This window comes from Lepus europaeus, chromosome 18 (assembly GCF_033115175.1).
Source record: "Lepus europaeus isolate LE1 chromosome 18, mLepTim1.pri, whole genome shotgun sequence".
Classification (NCBI taxonomy): domain Eukaryota; kingdom Metazoa; phylum Chordata; class Mammalia; order Lagomorpha; family Leporidae; genus Lepus; species Lepus europaeus.
This window is the reverse complement of record NC_084844.1, coordinates 33,276,974-33,290,853: the sequence shown is the minus strand read 5'-3', so window position 1 is coordinate 33,290,853 and position 13,880 is coordinate 33,276,974. Positions and strand designations below refer to the sequence as shown.

The following is a 13,880-nucleotide window of genomic DNA, read 5'->3' as shown; positions in this document are numbered from 1 at the left end:
GCCATGTAGGAGACCTGGAAGAAGCTCCTGGCTCTGGGCTTCAGATCAGCAGCTCCAACCATTGTGGCCAACTGGGCAGTGAACCAGTGGATGGAAGACCTCTCTGTCTCTCTGCCTCTCCTTTTCTCTGTGCGTAACTCCGACTTTCAAGTAAATAAATACATCTTAAAAAAAATAAATGGGGATAAAAATATGGACTTAGGGTTTCCATGAGGATTGGGAACAATGCCAACAAAGTTCCCAGGCTAAATTAGCTCCTACCTAAATGGTGCTATTTATGGAGAGTCGTTGGCGAGGCACAAATAGCAGCTATGGCACCCCAGGTGTTCAAGGCCATGCAATCAAACTGATTCCTGAATTCAGGGGACAACTGCTAACCCTGTTGGGGAAGTAGCAGATGTTAAGGGGAGCCAGCTGAGGTGAGGGCATGTCCTGAATGTCACTCTGTGGGCTTCTCAGAGGCCCAGGGCAGCGCAGCAGTTAGTTTAATGACCTGGAACCAACACACAGGGGAGGAACCTGTGCCGTGACTACACGTCTTCTTTCCTGCTGCTGTCTTTCTTGTTTTAACTGTTGGCCCTGCCTGTTTTTTCCTTCTCCGGCCCAGAGAATACCAACACAAGGACTAATAAGTAGGACACCCGCACCCCCCCGCCCCGCCCCTTGAGGAATGTGCGTTCGTGTCCGGGGAGTGCCACCACCTTCCCCGAGTCCCTTGGGATTGATGGGTGCATTCTTTCAGTCTCCTCCGCCCGCTTTTCCTGCGCTCAGCGGAACACAGGATGGCACAGCGGGAAAACAGGTGTAGTCTCATCACCCCTTCTGCATTTCCGCCAAGTGGGCTGACGGCTGTGCCTGGCCCCTCATTTGCACCGCGCCTTAAGTCCCGCCTCGGGAGTGAGTGATCCTTGTTCGCACAAATGGTAAAGCGGACGTTCGCAGGCTCCTGCACTGCCCGCTCTGGGGCGCTAGGGGGCGACGCCGCGGCGGGAAGGGCGGGTCGCCTGCGTAGCGTCTCCGCCCCAGCGTCTGCGTTGCCAGGGGAACTGGGGGCGGTGTGCTTTCCGGCGTCGTCGCTGCGCGTCGCAGCTATCATGGCGGAGACCGTCTGGAGTACTGACACCGGGGAAGCAGTGTATCGCTCCCGGGACCCTGTGCGCAACCTGCGCCTCCGGTAGTCGCGCCGCCCCAGCCCGGGGTGCCATGCTTTTATGCCCTTAGATAGTTCGAGCCTGAACTTGTCGTTCTTCTGAGGCCCCCCACTTCCGCTTAGAATCCCGATCTCTTCCTCCCTGGTCTCTCTACATCGCTCTGCATTCCCCAGATCCTCTGTACGCAGGGCTTCCAAGCTCGCCTTCCACACCCAACCAGGTCGTTTCAAGGCCTGTCGCTCTCCGATTCCTCAAGCCCCGGCTCCGCAGTAATCCTCTCACCCTCTCTTCCCCGTAGGGCCCACGCCCCACCCGGCCGCCTGCCCTGTGTTTTGTATTTCCCATGCTTGCTCTGCGTTGTGTGTGTTGTAACGCGTATTCCGGGCTTCTGTTTTCTTCACAGAGTCCACCTGCAAAGAATCACCTCAGGCAGCTTTCTTCATTACCAGCCTGCGGCCCAGCCTCGGAAGGACCTCATAGACTTGGCCACCTTCAGGCCTCATCCCACTGCCAGTGGGTGTCACGGTGGAGTTGCAGCCCCCTGGGGACCTGGGCAAGGGCCTGAGGGGTAGAGGTTCCCGTTAGGACAGAAAAGACCCAGGCCTGTGGTGTTCAGAGAAAGCTGCACCTTTTTTTTTTTTAAAGAAGTGTTTTTATTTATTTGAAAGACAGAGTTACTGAGAGAGGCAGAGCCAGAGAAAGAGGTCTTCCATCTGCTGGTTCACTCCCCAAATGACTGCAACGGCCGGAGCTGAGCTGATCCTAAGCCAGGAGCCAGGAGCTTCTTCCAGGTCTCCCATGCAGGTGCAGGGGCCCAAGGACTTGGGCCATCTTCTGCTGCTTTCCCAGGCAATAGCAGAGAGCTGGATCGGGAGAGGAGCAGCTGGGACACGAACCAGCGCCCATTTGGGATGCCGGCGCTGCAGGCTGGGGCTTTAAACCACTGCACCATAGTGCCGGCCCCAACTGCACCTTTCTTACTTAGGAGAAACGGAAGGCATAGAGATTGTGTTGCTTGCCCAAGGTCACATAGTTGGAGCCTGGATTTGAACCCAGGTGGTATCAACTACTTCATCGTGTTGTTTGTGGAAGTTGAATAAGATACGATTCCTGCTATCAAGATACTGAGGCAAACTGTGGTCCAGTATAGTGGCAAATGACAGATAGTGTATATCTGATATGTTATAAATGGGCCTGGCAACTGTACCATTTATGGCTGTTTGTTTGTCTAAGAAAGATATGCTCAAACTCTACATATGCATGTAAATACTTTTAAAAACAATTTAAGATTGAAGACTACTTGCAGACTGTGCATTTGAACACCCACTGTGTTCTTGTGGTTCTCCTTATCTGGGAAGCCATAGGTGTGAGGAACAGAGGCGAGGGTGTTTGTACTAGGCCATTAGTGTTTCTGCCTTTTGTTTCTCTTTGCACTCAGAAGTATTCCTCTGTGAAATGGTGGGTTTTGAAGCTGTGTCTCTGGAAAAGATACTCATCCCTGGAGTGTATTAGATCTGGTTCTTTAAAAAATCATTTATTTGCCTTCCCTGCCCTCTCCTGAGGCTTGGTCTCTGACATGATTGTGATTCTAGCTGTATGGCTTCAGGAACAATTAAAAGGAAAATGCCAGGGTTCTTATCTAGCAAATGCAGGCAGCTGGCATTGAGGAAGAGCTGGCTAGTCGGCCTGTATCCTAGGCTCAGTTCCTGACAATGAGTTAAATTGACTACTTCCTGGAAGGCAGAACTACATTTTATTCAAATTAGAATAGTGATTAAGACTTTGTGGGTTTTAATCTCGGCTTCAACTCCTGCTAACTCCAGTGTATCCTTTGTCTGCATCGAATGCTTAATAAGTCACTGAACCCCCACTGGTTTTGTGGCAAACATAAGAGTAGGGGCTTTGGCTACAGTCAACCTCAGAGCAAGAAATGGTGCTGACTTAACTCCGTTGTCTTTGGAGGTGGACATCGCCCAGAGGAAGAGGAAGATGAGGAGGTGGTGATTGGGTGGCAGGAGAAGCTCTTTAGCCAGGTGAGCCGGTGTCGTTCAACTGCGTGGTCTCCCTCCGCCTGGCTGGTTCTACATTGCCAAAGTGATTTCTAGGATGGTCGTAGCAATTTATACCTCCCTCTGTTGAGTTTACAAGGGCAGTGTAATATAGTGACCGCCACTGCTCAGTGGTATAACCCTGGGTGAGGCACGTTTCCCCGCCATGGACCCTACACCACCTGTAACAGTGGGGTTGGACTAGAGCTTCACCCCTTTGCTCTCTAACATTCTTGGGTCCCCTCCCCTCCATTGGTTTAAATAAATGAGAATTGGTTATGGAGGTATGTCAGATAACATCAGCTCTCTAGGGCTGATTTGGTAGTAGTTCTAGGATCAGAATTTTGAGGTATCTCAGATGTCTGTTTCCTTGTGGCGACCTCAGTTTGAAGTAGATCTGTACCAGAATGAAGCGGCCTGTCAGAGCCCTTTGGATTACCAGTACCGGCAAGAGATCCTGAAGCTGGAGCATTCGGGGGGCAGGAAGAACCGACGAATCTTTACCTACACCGACTCTGACCGCTACACCAATTTGGAGGAGGTATTGTTCTTCCCAAGGCCCTGTAGCTTCCTTCTTTGCCTCCCCTGGCTTTCTGGCTTCCCTGGGTTCTGGGTGCTAAATCGGAAGCCTGGCAAAGGAGGAGATCCATAGGCTGTCTGGGAACTGCCGTGAGCTGCTGGCAGCCGAGCTGAGGCAGAGTGGGCAGAGTGCAGGTGGTGTGGCTGCTGCTCCCGTCTCTGCCTGCTGGAGGGCCAGGAGGGGCGTGCAGCGTCTCTGAGGCCAGACTTGCAGGGCGCAAGCCCGCAGAAGCAGCCCCTCGACTACCTCCAGGCATCATGAGTGGAATCTGGGACAATCTAGATAAAATTCGACAGGGACCTCAGCCACAGCTCTGAGTGTATGTGTTTGAAGAGGGCTTCAGAGCAGCCGTGAGGGGAAGGCGGTCTCCTGCAGCTGCCTCTGCCATACGCTTGTGGACTTGTTCTGTTTTCTTCTGTCACTGCATAGGCTCTAGCTTCTCAGTGAGATCTTTAAACTCTGGGAGGGCACAGCCTACATTCTGCGGTTTCGGTCTCTAACCCTGTAGCTCTCTGCAAGAGGCAGGTGTTAAATGAGTGTTTTGAAAGATTAGAAGACTTCTGTTAAGAGAGATGTGGGTTGGTAGCATATAATATTCAGGTTGTCTGTTTTGGCAAAGCAGATAAAAATGCAGGTAGAGCTCAGTGACCCACGTCAGGATTTTCCACAGAATGTCTGTATCCCATTTGGTGTTTTTCAGCAACCTGGCTAACTTCAACATCCACTGGGCAGACTGACCCAGCTTTTTGTTTGTAGGTGCTCAACGAGTGCAGACCGACTTTAAATCAGAATAAACAGCTCATTTCTAGAATTCTGGAGGGAGGGAATGGGCATTTGGTTTAGTGGTTAGGATGTCCAGTCTCCATATCAGAGAGCCTGGGTTCAATACCCAAGTTGTGCTCCTGACTCCGGCTTCCTGCTGTTGTGCACCCTAAGACTCAAGTAACTGGGTTCCTGCTGCCCACGTGGGAGACCTGGATGGAATTCCTGGCTCCCAGTCCAGCCACTGTGGGTGTTTGGAGAGTGAACCAGTGGATGGGAGCTCTCCCTCCCTGTCAAATAAATACAAAATTAAAGGAATTCTTCAGTTCTAGGGCAAACCAAGACACGGCAGTAGTCCTCTTTGGATTGTTTGTGCCACCACTCCCCCATTGACACGTGTAACTGTGAGGTGGTTATACCCAAGTTCAGGCTCCTGAAGAGGTTTCACAGGAAGGTGAGCACTCAGACACTCGGGCCCCTGCTGCCCTGACCAGCTGGCGTTCACAGGGTTGCTCTCTTTCCCCAGCACTGTCAGAAGATGACCACTGCAGCCAGCGAGGTGCCGTCATTCTTGGTCGAACGAATGGCAAACGTCAGGCGGCGGCGGCAGGACAGGCGAGGGACGTGAGTGCAAGCACCCGGGGACACGGGGTGCTGGGTGCCCTTCCGTGCCTCTGTGCACGGTGTGTCCGGCGACTCGGGCTGCCCAGTGTGCTTCCCTGAGTCTCCCTGTCAGGCTCTGCAGGGAGTGCTGGGGAAGTGACCCTTCCGATGGTGTCTCCCAGGGAGGGCGGCATCCTCAAGTCACGCATTGTCACCTGGGAGCCCTCGGAAGACTTCGTCCGGAACAACCATGTCATTAACACCCCTCTTCAGACGATGTACATCATGGCTGACCTGGGGCCCTATGGCAAGTGAGTGCAGCGGCTCACTGCCCAGCCCCCACCCGCCTCATCCCTTATTGCTGACCATCAGCTTCCTGGTGCAGTCTTCTGGCTCTCGGGAGGGAAGGGCTTTGTCTTCTTAATGGAAGAAGCCTCGTCCTCTTCCCTGGAGCAGGCCGACGACCTGTGCCTCTTTTCCTGGAGGGGACCGGTGACTTGGTGTTGGCTTCCTGGTTCCTAGGCTTGGCTATAAGAAGCATGAACACGTCCTGTGTACTCTGAAGGTGGACAGCAATGGTGTGATCACAGTGAAGCCGGACTTCACTGGCCTCAAAGGACCCTACAGGTGAGGAGAGAAAGGGAGGGGCAGTGGCAACTGGCGTTCCTGCCTTTGGCTTCTCTTCCTGCCCTGATCCAGGACATTCTCAGAAAGCTCTGCATGTGTGCCAGCTTTGCAGTCCCCAGGCAGTGGCTCATACTTTGTTCCGGTCCCTGGCACTTCGTGTGCAGCTGCACCAGTTTGAAAGCCATCCCTCCAGCAGGGTGGTTGCTGACGTGAAGATGCTCCTCCACACTGCGGAGTGTAGGGACCGGAGCAGGGCAGGTGAACACAGCCAGCTCTCTTCCTCTGGGCTGTCATAGGGAACAGTTGTTACGTTAGAAGTTGTCTGGGGCCGGCGCCGCGGCTCACTTGGCTAATCCTCCGCCTGCAGCGCTGGCACACCGGGTTCTAGTCCCGGTCGGGGCGCTGGGATTCTGTCCCGGTTGCCCCTCTTCCAGGCCAGCTTTCTGCTGTGGCCAGGGAGTGCAGTGGAGGATGGCCCAAGTGCTTGGGCCCTGCACCCGCATGGGAGACCAGGAGGAGGCACCTGGCTCCTGGCTTCGGATTGGCGCAGCGCACTGGCTGTAGCGGCCACTTGGGGGGTGAACCAATGGAAAAGGAAGACCTTTCTCTCTGTCTCTCTCTCTCACTAACTCTGCCTGTCCAAAAAAAAAAAAAAAAAAAAAAAAAAGATGTCTGGACCAATCTCTCCACCTTTTAGGTGAGAGAACTGGGAGCCAGGGTTGTTGTGCCTTTGGGCTGCACTGTGATTTGGAGGCCGAAATGGGCCTGAAATTCCCTCATCTGTGGTCCTTTCTACTTTGCCACTTGGTTTCCCTCTCCTGACTGTCGTTAACGGCCGTTTCCATCATATGTGCTTCAAGTGAGACGTGTGGCCGGGGACGGCCCGTCTGGAGGGCCTCCTCTCTTACCATCAGAGTTGGTCCTTTTGTGGTTTTGACCTCACAGAATCGAGACAGAGGGGGAGAAGCAGGAGCTGTGGAAGTACACAATCGACAACGTGTCCTCCCTCGCACAGCCGGAAGAGGAGGAGCGGGAACAGCGTGTCTTCAAGGATGTAAGAGCTACTTCACTGCCGGTGCCGATGTCAGCAGTGGGGGTGGGGGAGAACTGCGCCCTTCGTGGCCCATGTGCCCCCAGGCAGCATTGCTGTGCTGTCACCGCGGACCCTTGCGGGCGTCCTGTGACGTAGCAGCCATCCCAGTGGCTGTCTCTTTGAGCATTCCCCAGGCACTTCGTATCCCATTTTTCATCGAGGGCTCACAGCAGCCCACCTGAGGTGAACACCTTTATAGTTACCATTTTGTAACTGAGTAAACCGAGACTGCAGAGCTAAGGATCTGCCCAAGACCAGGGAACTTGCAAGTACGAGAGCCAGGGTTTGCCCCAGACCAGCTGGCTCCAGAGCCTCTGTCGGTGGCTGGGATGCGAAGGCCTCCAGTCCTCAGTGGCCGCTCCTGTTTTTGCTGCTTTTCTCCTGCCCGCCCAGAGCTGAACCCTGGTCCGGCTAGGGCCGCATCCTGAGGTTCGGTTTGGTGTGGTTTGGCTCCTCAGCTTTATGGCCGGCACAAGGAGTACCTGAGCAGCCTCGTGGGCACTGACTTCGAGATGGTGAGTAGCTGGGCTTCCTGCGGCTCGGTGGGCCGTGTGCGGCCGGAGCGTTCTGACTGTCAGTGAGGAATTGTGCCTCTCGGAAAGCTCTCAGTCTTCAGGGTAGAACGGGTGTCGCAGAAGAGCACGTGGGCCACAGTGCTTGTGCTGGTGTAGCCATGTTGGTGCACGGGAAAGGCCCACTGCGGAGGCTTTCTCTAGGGAGGGTGGGCCTGCCAGGTAGTGCATGGGCGTGGGTGACTTCCACTTTTTATTCCCTGAACTTAGGCAATTTTGAGTTTTTAATCAGTGGTAATACATGCATGTAATACTTTAATTTCAAAAACAAATATACAGATAAAAATGTCTTCCTCTTCCTTAATGTGAGTGCTTTCCTGAGTTAGCATATAGAGAAGGAAGATATTTTGACTCTTTTTTTAAGAAATTTATTTATTTATTTATTTGTTTATTTATGTTGCATATTTGGAAAAGAGAGACAGAGCACGAGAGAGATTGATTGATCTTCCATCCACTGGTTCACTCCAAATGCTCTCAATGGCCAGGGCTGAGCTAGGCTGAAGCCAGGAGTCAGGGACTCCATTTAAGTCTCGTGTGTGGGTGGAAGGGACCTACATATTTGAGCCATAACCTACTGCTTCCCAGGGGGTGCATGAACAGGAAACTGGAATCAGGAGCACAGCTGAGATTCAAACCAGGTACTCCCAGGTGCAAGGCTGCAGGAGCCCAAGCAGTGTCTTAACTGCTGTGCCAAATGCCCACCCCCATTTTGTCTCATAAGCAAACAGCAGTTTAGGTTGATGATTCCGTGGTCTGTTCTTTGCCTTCCTTCATTCCGGGAGTTCCGTCTCTAGATCTGGACCCAAGGATGGGACTATCCGCTGGTGTCTTTCTCTCAAAAATTAACTTCAGTTATTTTCATATTTGCAGAAGCAACAGGTGTTCTGTGTCCAAAAGTTAGATAACACAGATGCATCAATAATTTAAAAAGAAAACCTGGCTTCCAGACCTCAGCCATTTCCTGCAGGGTGCAGAGGGTTCAGCTTCCCGGTACATCTCAGAGGGCAGCTGTTGCGTCCCTTGCCTGATTTCCCATTCTGCCTTGTCCTCCCCGCTTGAATTACATGCTACTCCCTTATGGGATGATCCTAGAAACAAAGGAAATGGATCTGCAGAGGTTGTAAGGGAGGGGAGAGAGTGCAGTAGTGACCCCAGGGTCCAGCATCCATTGGCAGGTGTGCTGCAGACCTGTGGGCGGGGCTGCAGCCAAAGTGCTGATACCCTGCAGATCCCCTGATCTTGCACTTGTCTCCACCTTAGACCGTCCCAGGTGCACTCCGGCTGTTCGTAAATGGAGAGGTGGGTAAGTGTCTTCCAGACCCAGATCTCAGACGCTTGGGTGAGTGCTGCAGTGGAGCCATGAACAATGCTCCCTACCGGGGGGGGGGGGGGGGGGGGGAGGCCTTGGGTTGTCTGCAGTGCTTGGGAAACTCAGTGTTGAGTGTCTCCTGGAAGCACACGGGGGTTTCTGGCCCTCAGCAGTCTTGTTCCCAGAGCACAGAGGATGTAGCCCTCGCAGGACTGGGTAGAGTGGTAGGAGAAAAAGCTCAAGTGATTTCCTGTTTTCTCTGTTAGTTTCAGCCCGAGGCTATGAGTATGACAATCTCTATGTGCACTTCTTTGTGGAGCTGCCAAGCGCTAGTAAGTAATGTTCTTGCCTCTCCTTTTGTTGCCATCCTGACAATTCTGGAGACCTCTGCTCAGGCTTCCCTCCCTGCTGCTCCACCAAAATGGCCACTGACCACGGCCACGTGCCAGATCCAGCGGGGACTTCCCTGCCTTCTCCTCCCTCGCTGTCTCTGAAGCGTGTGCCACGGCCCATTGGCTTCCTGAAGTTCCCCTCTCTCTCCCATGTTGTTGGTGGCTCGTGGGCCTTCCTGTGAGCCTGTCCCTCTGTTGACCTACGCCAGCAGAATGCCCAAGGCTGAGCTTGGGCTGTCTGTTCCTCTTCCTAGGCCACCTCGCCTGGCCTTAGCTTAGACACATCTGGATGCCTCAGATGCCCTGATTTCCATCTCAGCCTCAACCTCTCCCCTGAACTCCAGACTCCTGTCCGGAATCCTTGTCATTTCTGCTTGCCTTTACCAAAAAGGACTCACGATTCTCCTCCTCCCTCAGCCGTGTTTTCCTGGTCTTGCCCATCTAGCAGAATGGCAGTGTCGTCCACTCGTTCCTGATGACAGAAACCTAGGAGATTGATTCCTCTCTTTCTCTAGCTGTCTGCAGCCACTAGTCCATCCGCTGTCAGCTCTGTCGTCAGTCCGCCCTCTGCACCCCAAACCCCCGCCATCTCTTGCCTACGCCAGTGCGTTACGTTTCTGACGTACTCTCTTGCTTCCTCTCTTGTTCACACTTGCGGTTTTTTGCTGTGTGCACTACAGCTGAACAGAATTATTAAAAATATAAACCAGTTATATCTTTTTTGAGCGAAAACCCCAACAGTCCCCTGCCCCCCAACACTTAGAGTGAACCCCAAACTTCATACCCTGAAGGAGGCCCTGTTTGTCCCTTACGGCATTCGCCATTCTTTCTGTTGTTGAACATGCCAAGTTCATTCCTCCGAGACCCCTTCCAGCACCATTCCCTTTGCCGCAAACCCGCCGTCCGCATCTTTGCATGGCTGCTTCCTCAGAGCGTGGGTGTCAGCCTGTGACTTCTGAGAACTCCTCTCCCACTGCCTTGTCCAAGTGAGCCCCAGGTCGCTCAGCCCCCGTTTGGTTCTAGGGTAGCCCTTCCCACTACCTGACAGTCTCCTGTAGGCCTGATCTTTTCTGTCTCCCTACCACCCCACCCAACGTTAGCTCCATAAGAGATAAGAACCTTTTCTGTCTGGTTACCAAGATATCCTAGGACGTAGCAGACACTAGTGTATGGCAGAGGAATGATTGACCGTATATGAATGAGCGAATGAGAGAAGGAAAGAACTCCATTTTTTCTCAGCTACTTGCTCTCCTCCCAGGTGAGCTTATATACCTGGTCTTTGGCTTTCAGACTGGTCAAGCCCAGCCTTCCAGCAGCTCTCAGGAGTAACGCAGACCTGTGCTACCAAGTGTCTGGGAATGGTACGGAGATGAGGAGGGTTTCTGGGTGGGCATGAGGGTTGGAAGCAGAATTTGAAGCATTACCAGGCCAATGGCCGTGCACGCTGGGGAGGAGTCCAGAGCCAGGGCTGACTCTTCTACGGGTGCTGCGGGGTGCCTGGGCTGGGGCTCCTCTCTCTTTCTGGCTGAGAACGGCAGCAGCTTTGCCCCTCAGCCTCTTGTTTCCCACCAGGGAGGATAACTTGTCTTTTTCCCTCATGAAGATGACCTTGCATGGGCCACAGGGAGCACAGATTCCAAGGGAGGCCCTGGCCACCGTGTGACCTGACCGTAAAGCGACCCTCCTCTTTTTCAGGACAAGGTGGCTTACTTCTGTTACCCGTTCACATTCGAAGCCTTCTTCCTGCACGAGGATGAATCTGCTGGTGAGCGGCTCAGTGCCTGGCCCGGGCCCTGGTTCTCCTCAGCCAGTGCCCCCTCTTGGGGAAGCCTCCCGTGACCCGACTGCTTTGCTCACTTGCTCCCAGATTCTCTGCCGGAGTGGCCTGTGCTCTACTGTGAGGTCCTCTCGCTGGACTTCTGGCAGAGGTATCGCGTGGAAGGCTACGGGGCTGTGGTGCTGCCTGTCACCCCAGGTAACCTCTCGTCCCTGCCCTGCTGCCACAGGCTGAGGGTGCTGGGGCAACACGAACACCTCCAAAAGGTGTGAGTGTCTCTCATAAGCAGCGGGGTCATGAGAGATGAGAAGCTTCTCCTGGGAGGAATTGCTGCCAGTCCGTTCCAGACAACTGAGCCACATCGGAGCTAACTTCTGCAGCCGAGCGGCCTGGCCACCTCTGTTCTCGGCCCAGTGCTCTTCTGATGCAGTGTGGCCTTGAGGGAGAAGCTCAGGGCGATGGGCCCTGAGTGCACACACTGAAGGGATCTGCAGTCATTCTGAAATAAAAGCGCTGATCTTTTATTGAGTGCAGACCCTGAGCTAAAGGCTTCTCAGTTAATTCCTGCAGCCACTCTGTGGGGCGTAGGTCGTCATCTTTGCATTTTACTAGATGAGGGGAAAGAAGCTCTGGGAGGCTCTGAAACTTTGTCCTTGAGTGTACAGGTCACAGATGGCCCGGCCGAGATTTGCATTTCCGTCTCACCGGTTTCCACCCAGGTGCTCGTCACCACCGTGATAGCCCTCACCAGAGGCTAGGCTGTCATCCTCCATCATGCAGGTCTCAGTGGTGTAGGCCCGTGGCATTGCTAGGAGTCAGAGAGGGGCCATGTACCCTTTCGGGACCTGGCCCCACTCCCTTCTCCCTTGCACAGGCTCGTATACCCTGACTGTGTCCACGTGGAGGCCGGTGGAGCTAGGCACGCTGGCTGAGCTCAGGAGGTTTTTCATCGGCGGTTCTTTGGAACTGGAGGACCTGTCCTATGTTCGGATACCAGGAACCTTCAAGGTGGCTTTGTCTCAGGAGACCCCATGCTGGGAACTACACTGCTGTCTCTCTGTTCTGTGGAAGGCAGAGTCTGGGCTAAGGCCCCTTGGTCGTCCATTGCGTCCCATTACTTAGCGCCTGCTTCCTGTGGCTTCCGCTGGAAGTCATGGCCATGATTGGAACCAGCTGGGGAGAGCTCCTCTGCTCTCCAGGAGATCCCTAGAAAGGAGTGCCCTTGGGCTTTCCCACGCTCCTTGTGGAAAACGAAGGCTCAGTAATCAGTGGGGGAGGAGTGGCAGGAGGCTGGCAAGGCTGCCTAGTCTCAGAGGAGCTCTGGAGGCTCCCTGATCACAGTGGGGCAGCCGGTGCTGGCCCTGAGCTGTGGGGTGGGGTCTCCCCGATGGAAACGGTCTTCCTGAGAATGAGAATCAGAAGGGCAGCAAGGCCAGCATGGGGCCTCGGGTCCAGAAGCCTCAGAAACCTGATGCTGTCCCGTCCGTATGCCCCAGGGGGAGCGTCTGAGCCGCTTTGGACTGCGCACCGAGACCACGGGCAGTGTCACCTTCCGCTTGCACTGTCTGCAGCAGTCCAGGTGAGTGGCCCTGGCCCTGTGCCCTGGGGCTCCTTATCCCTGGGTGCCAGGCAATGCCCCAACCGTGAGGTGGGCTTCCTTGCAGGGCCTTCATGGAATCAAGCTCCCTGCGGAAGAGGATGCGGAGTGTGTTGGACCGTCTGGAGGGATTCAGCCAGCAGAGCTCCATTCACAATGTGCTGGGTAGGTTGCCCTCCCCAGCTGGCCACCCAGGGCCGTGTGGGCCGTGTTCCTGCCTGTACCATGGCAGCGTCTCCTTCTCCTGCAGAGGCCTTCCGTCGAGCCCGGCGCCGCATGCAGGAGGCCCGGGAAAGCCTCCCCCAGGACCTAGTGAGCCCCTCAGGAACCATGGTCTCCTAGCCCACCGCCGCCCTGGCCCACCGTGCAGGAAGCCACGATGAGAGGGGCTTGCACAGTCAGTGATCCTGTGGCCCGTGTGGCCCCGCTTCACATTTCAGCAGCTGCAGATGGGCTCCACAGCAAGGCAGGCTTTCTGGTCTGAGACTCATTTGGGTGAGCACATGGTCAGCCTGTTCTTGACACAGCCTCTTGCACGGGCTCAGTGGTAGGGAGCAGCAGGCAGTTCCTATCCGCAGCCTTGCAGAATGGAACCGATTTTCTTCCAAGAAACAGGAAGGAGAGACCTTAAACCCCTGGCCCCTCAGTCTCAGCTGCCTCTTTCCAGCACAGCCTTCTGCTATTGCTTGGGGCTTGCTGAGCTGGAGATGTGACTCACTTCGTAAGTGAAGGCTGAGGGCAGTGCCTAGTCCCTTCTGTTAGCTGGGCAGTGTGTTTTTATTGTGCTTTTGTGCATAAAAACTTTTTTCTATTGACTGATGTTCTGTGGCTGCCTCTCTGCTCAGGTCACTGGCGTGCCTGAGGGATTCGTCTCAGTGCTGGGGCCCCTGCCGCTGTTCCCACTCTAGAGTATTCTTTGGACTCTCCGTTCAGCCCCAGAAGAGGCCTCAAGGAGAGCGCCAGCCTGCATCTTGGCAGCAACCCTCTTCAACATCTGGGGCGAGCAGAGGGCGGTGGCCGCGCCCTCCCTGTCCAGGCATAGAAACGGCAGCCCTTATGCTTAGCTGTTCTTTATTGGTAGAGGCAGAACTTGCTGCCCAGCCTGCAGGCTCCGGATTGTGGGGCCATGTGGTCTCCCAGGCATGGGGGTGGGAGGAGGAAGTTTGGAAGACAGAAGAAAGTGCTGGAAGGCCTCCAGCTGACTCTTGCCTGGGCCTCAAGGCTCATGGCTTGGCTCACAAGTCCTTGCATGTGGTGTTGATTCATAACCTGATGCCCAAGAGGCTCCAAGCAGGTGTGTTCGTTCCTGTGGGAGTCCCAGCCATCACACCAGCCAGGGCAGCCAGCTCTGGAGCTGTCACCTGCAAAA

General features: G+C 54.5%; 1 protein-coding gene across 1 annotated transcript; it reads left to right on the top strand.

Annotated features, from left to right (window-relative positions):
• Positions 1-1,070: 1,070 nt before the first annotated feature.
• Positions 1,071-13,321, top strand: MKS1 (MKS transition zone complex subunit 1). Its single transcript, XM_062216704.1, has 18 exons — positions 1,071-1,174; positions 1,555-1,664; positions 3,114-3,184; positions 3,585-3,740; positions 5,068-5,165; positions 5,327-5,455; positions 5,667-5,771; positions 6,717-6,825; positions 7,323-7,379; positions 8,697-8,739; positions 9,012-9,077; positions 10,428-10,498; positions 10,833-10,902; positions 11,005-11,112; positions 11,789-11,922; positions 12,411-12,493; positions 12,579-12,676; positions 12,762-13,321. Exons 1-18 carry the CDS (start codon positions 1,095-1,097, stop codon positions 12,851-12,853), a joined length of 1,680 nt encoding a protein of 559 aa, XP_062072688.1. The 5' UTR covers positions 1,071-1,094; the 3' UTR covers positions 12,854-13,321.
• Positions 13,322-13,880: the final 559 nt, after the last annotated feature.

What these genes read in the sequence shown, in the direction of transcription:
- MKS1 (XM_062216704.1), top strand. Translation starts at nt 1,095, where the DNA reads ATGGCGGAGACCGTCTGGAGTACTGACACCGGGGAAGCAGTGTATCGC. An exon ending in CACTGTCTGCAGCAGTCCAG is followed by an intron (nt 12,494 to 12,578) that starts GTGAGTGGCCCT and finishes GCTTCCTTGCAG; the next exon opens with GGCCTTCATGGAATCAAGCT. An exon ending in CTCCATTCACAATGTGCTGG is followed by an intron (nt 12,677 to 12,761) that starts GTAGGTTGCCCT and finishes CTTCTCCTGCAG; the next exon opens with AGGCCTTCCGTCGAGCCCGG.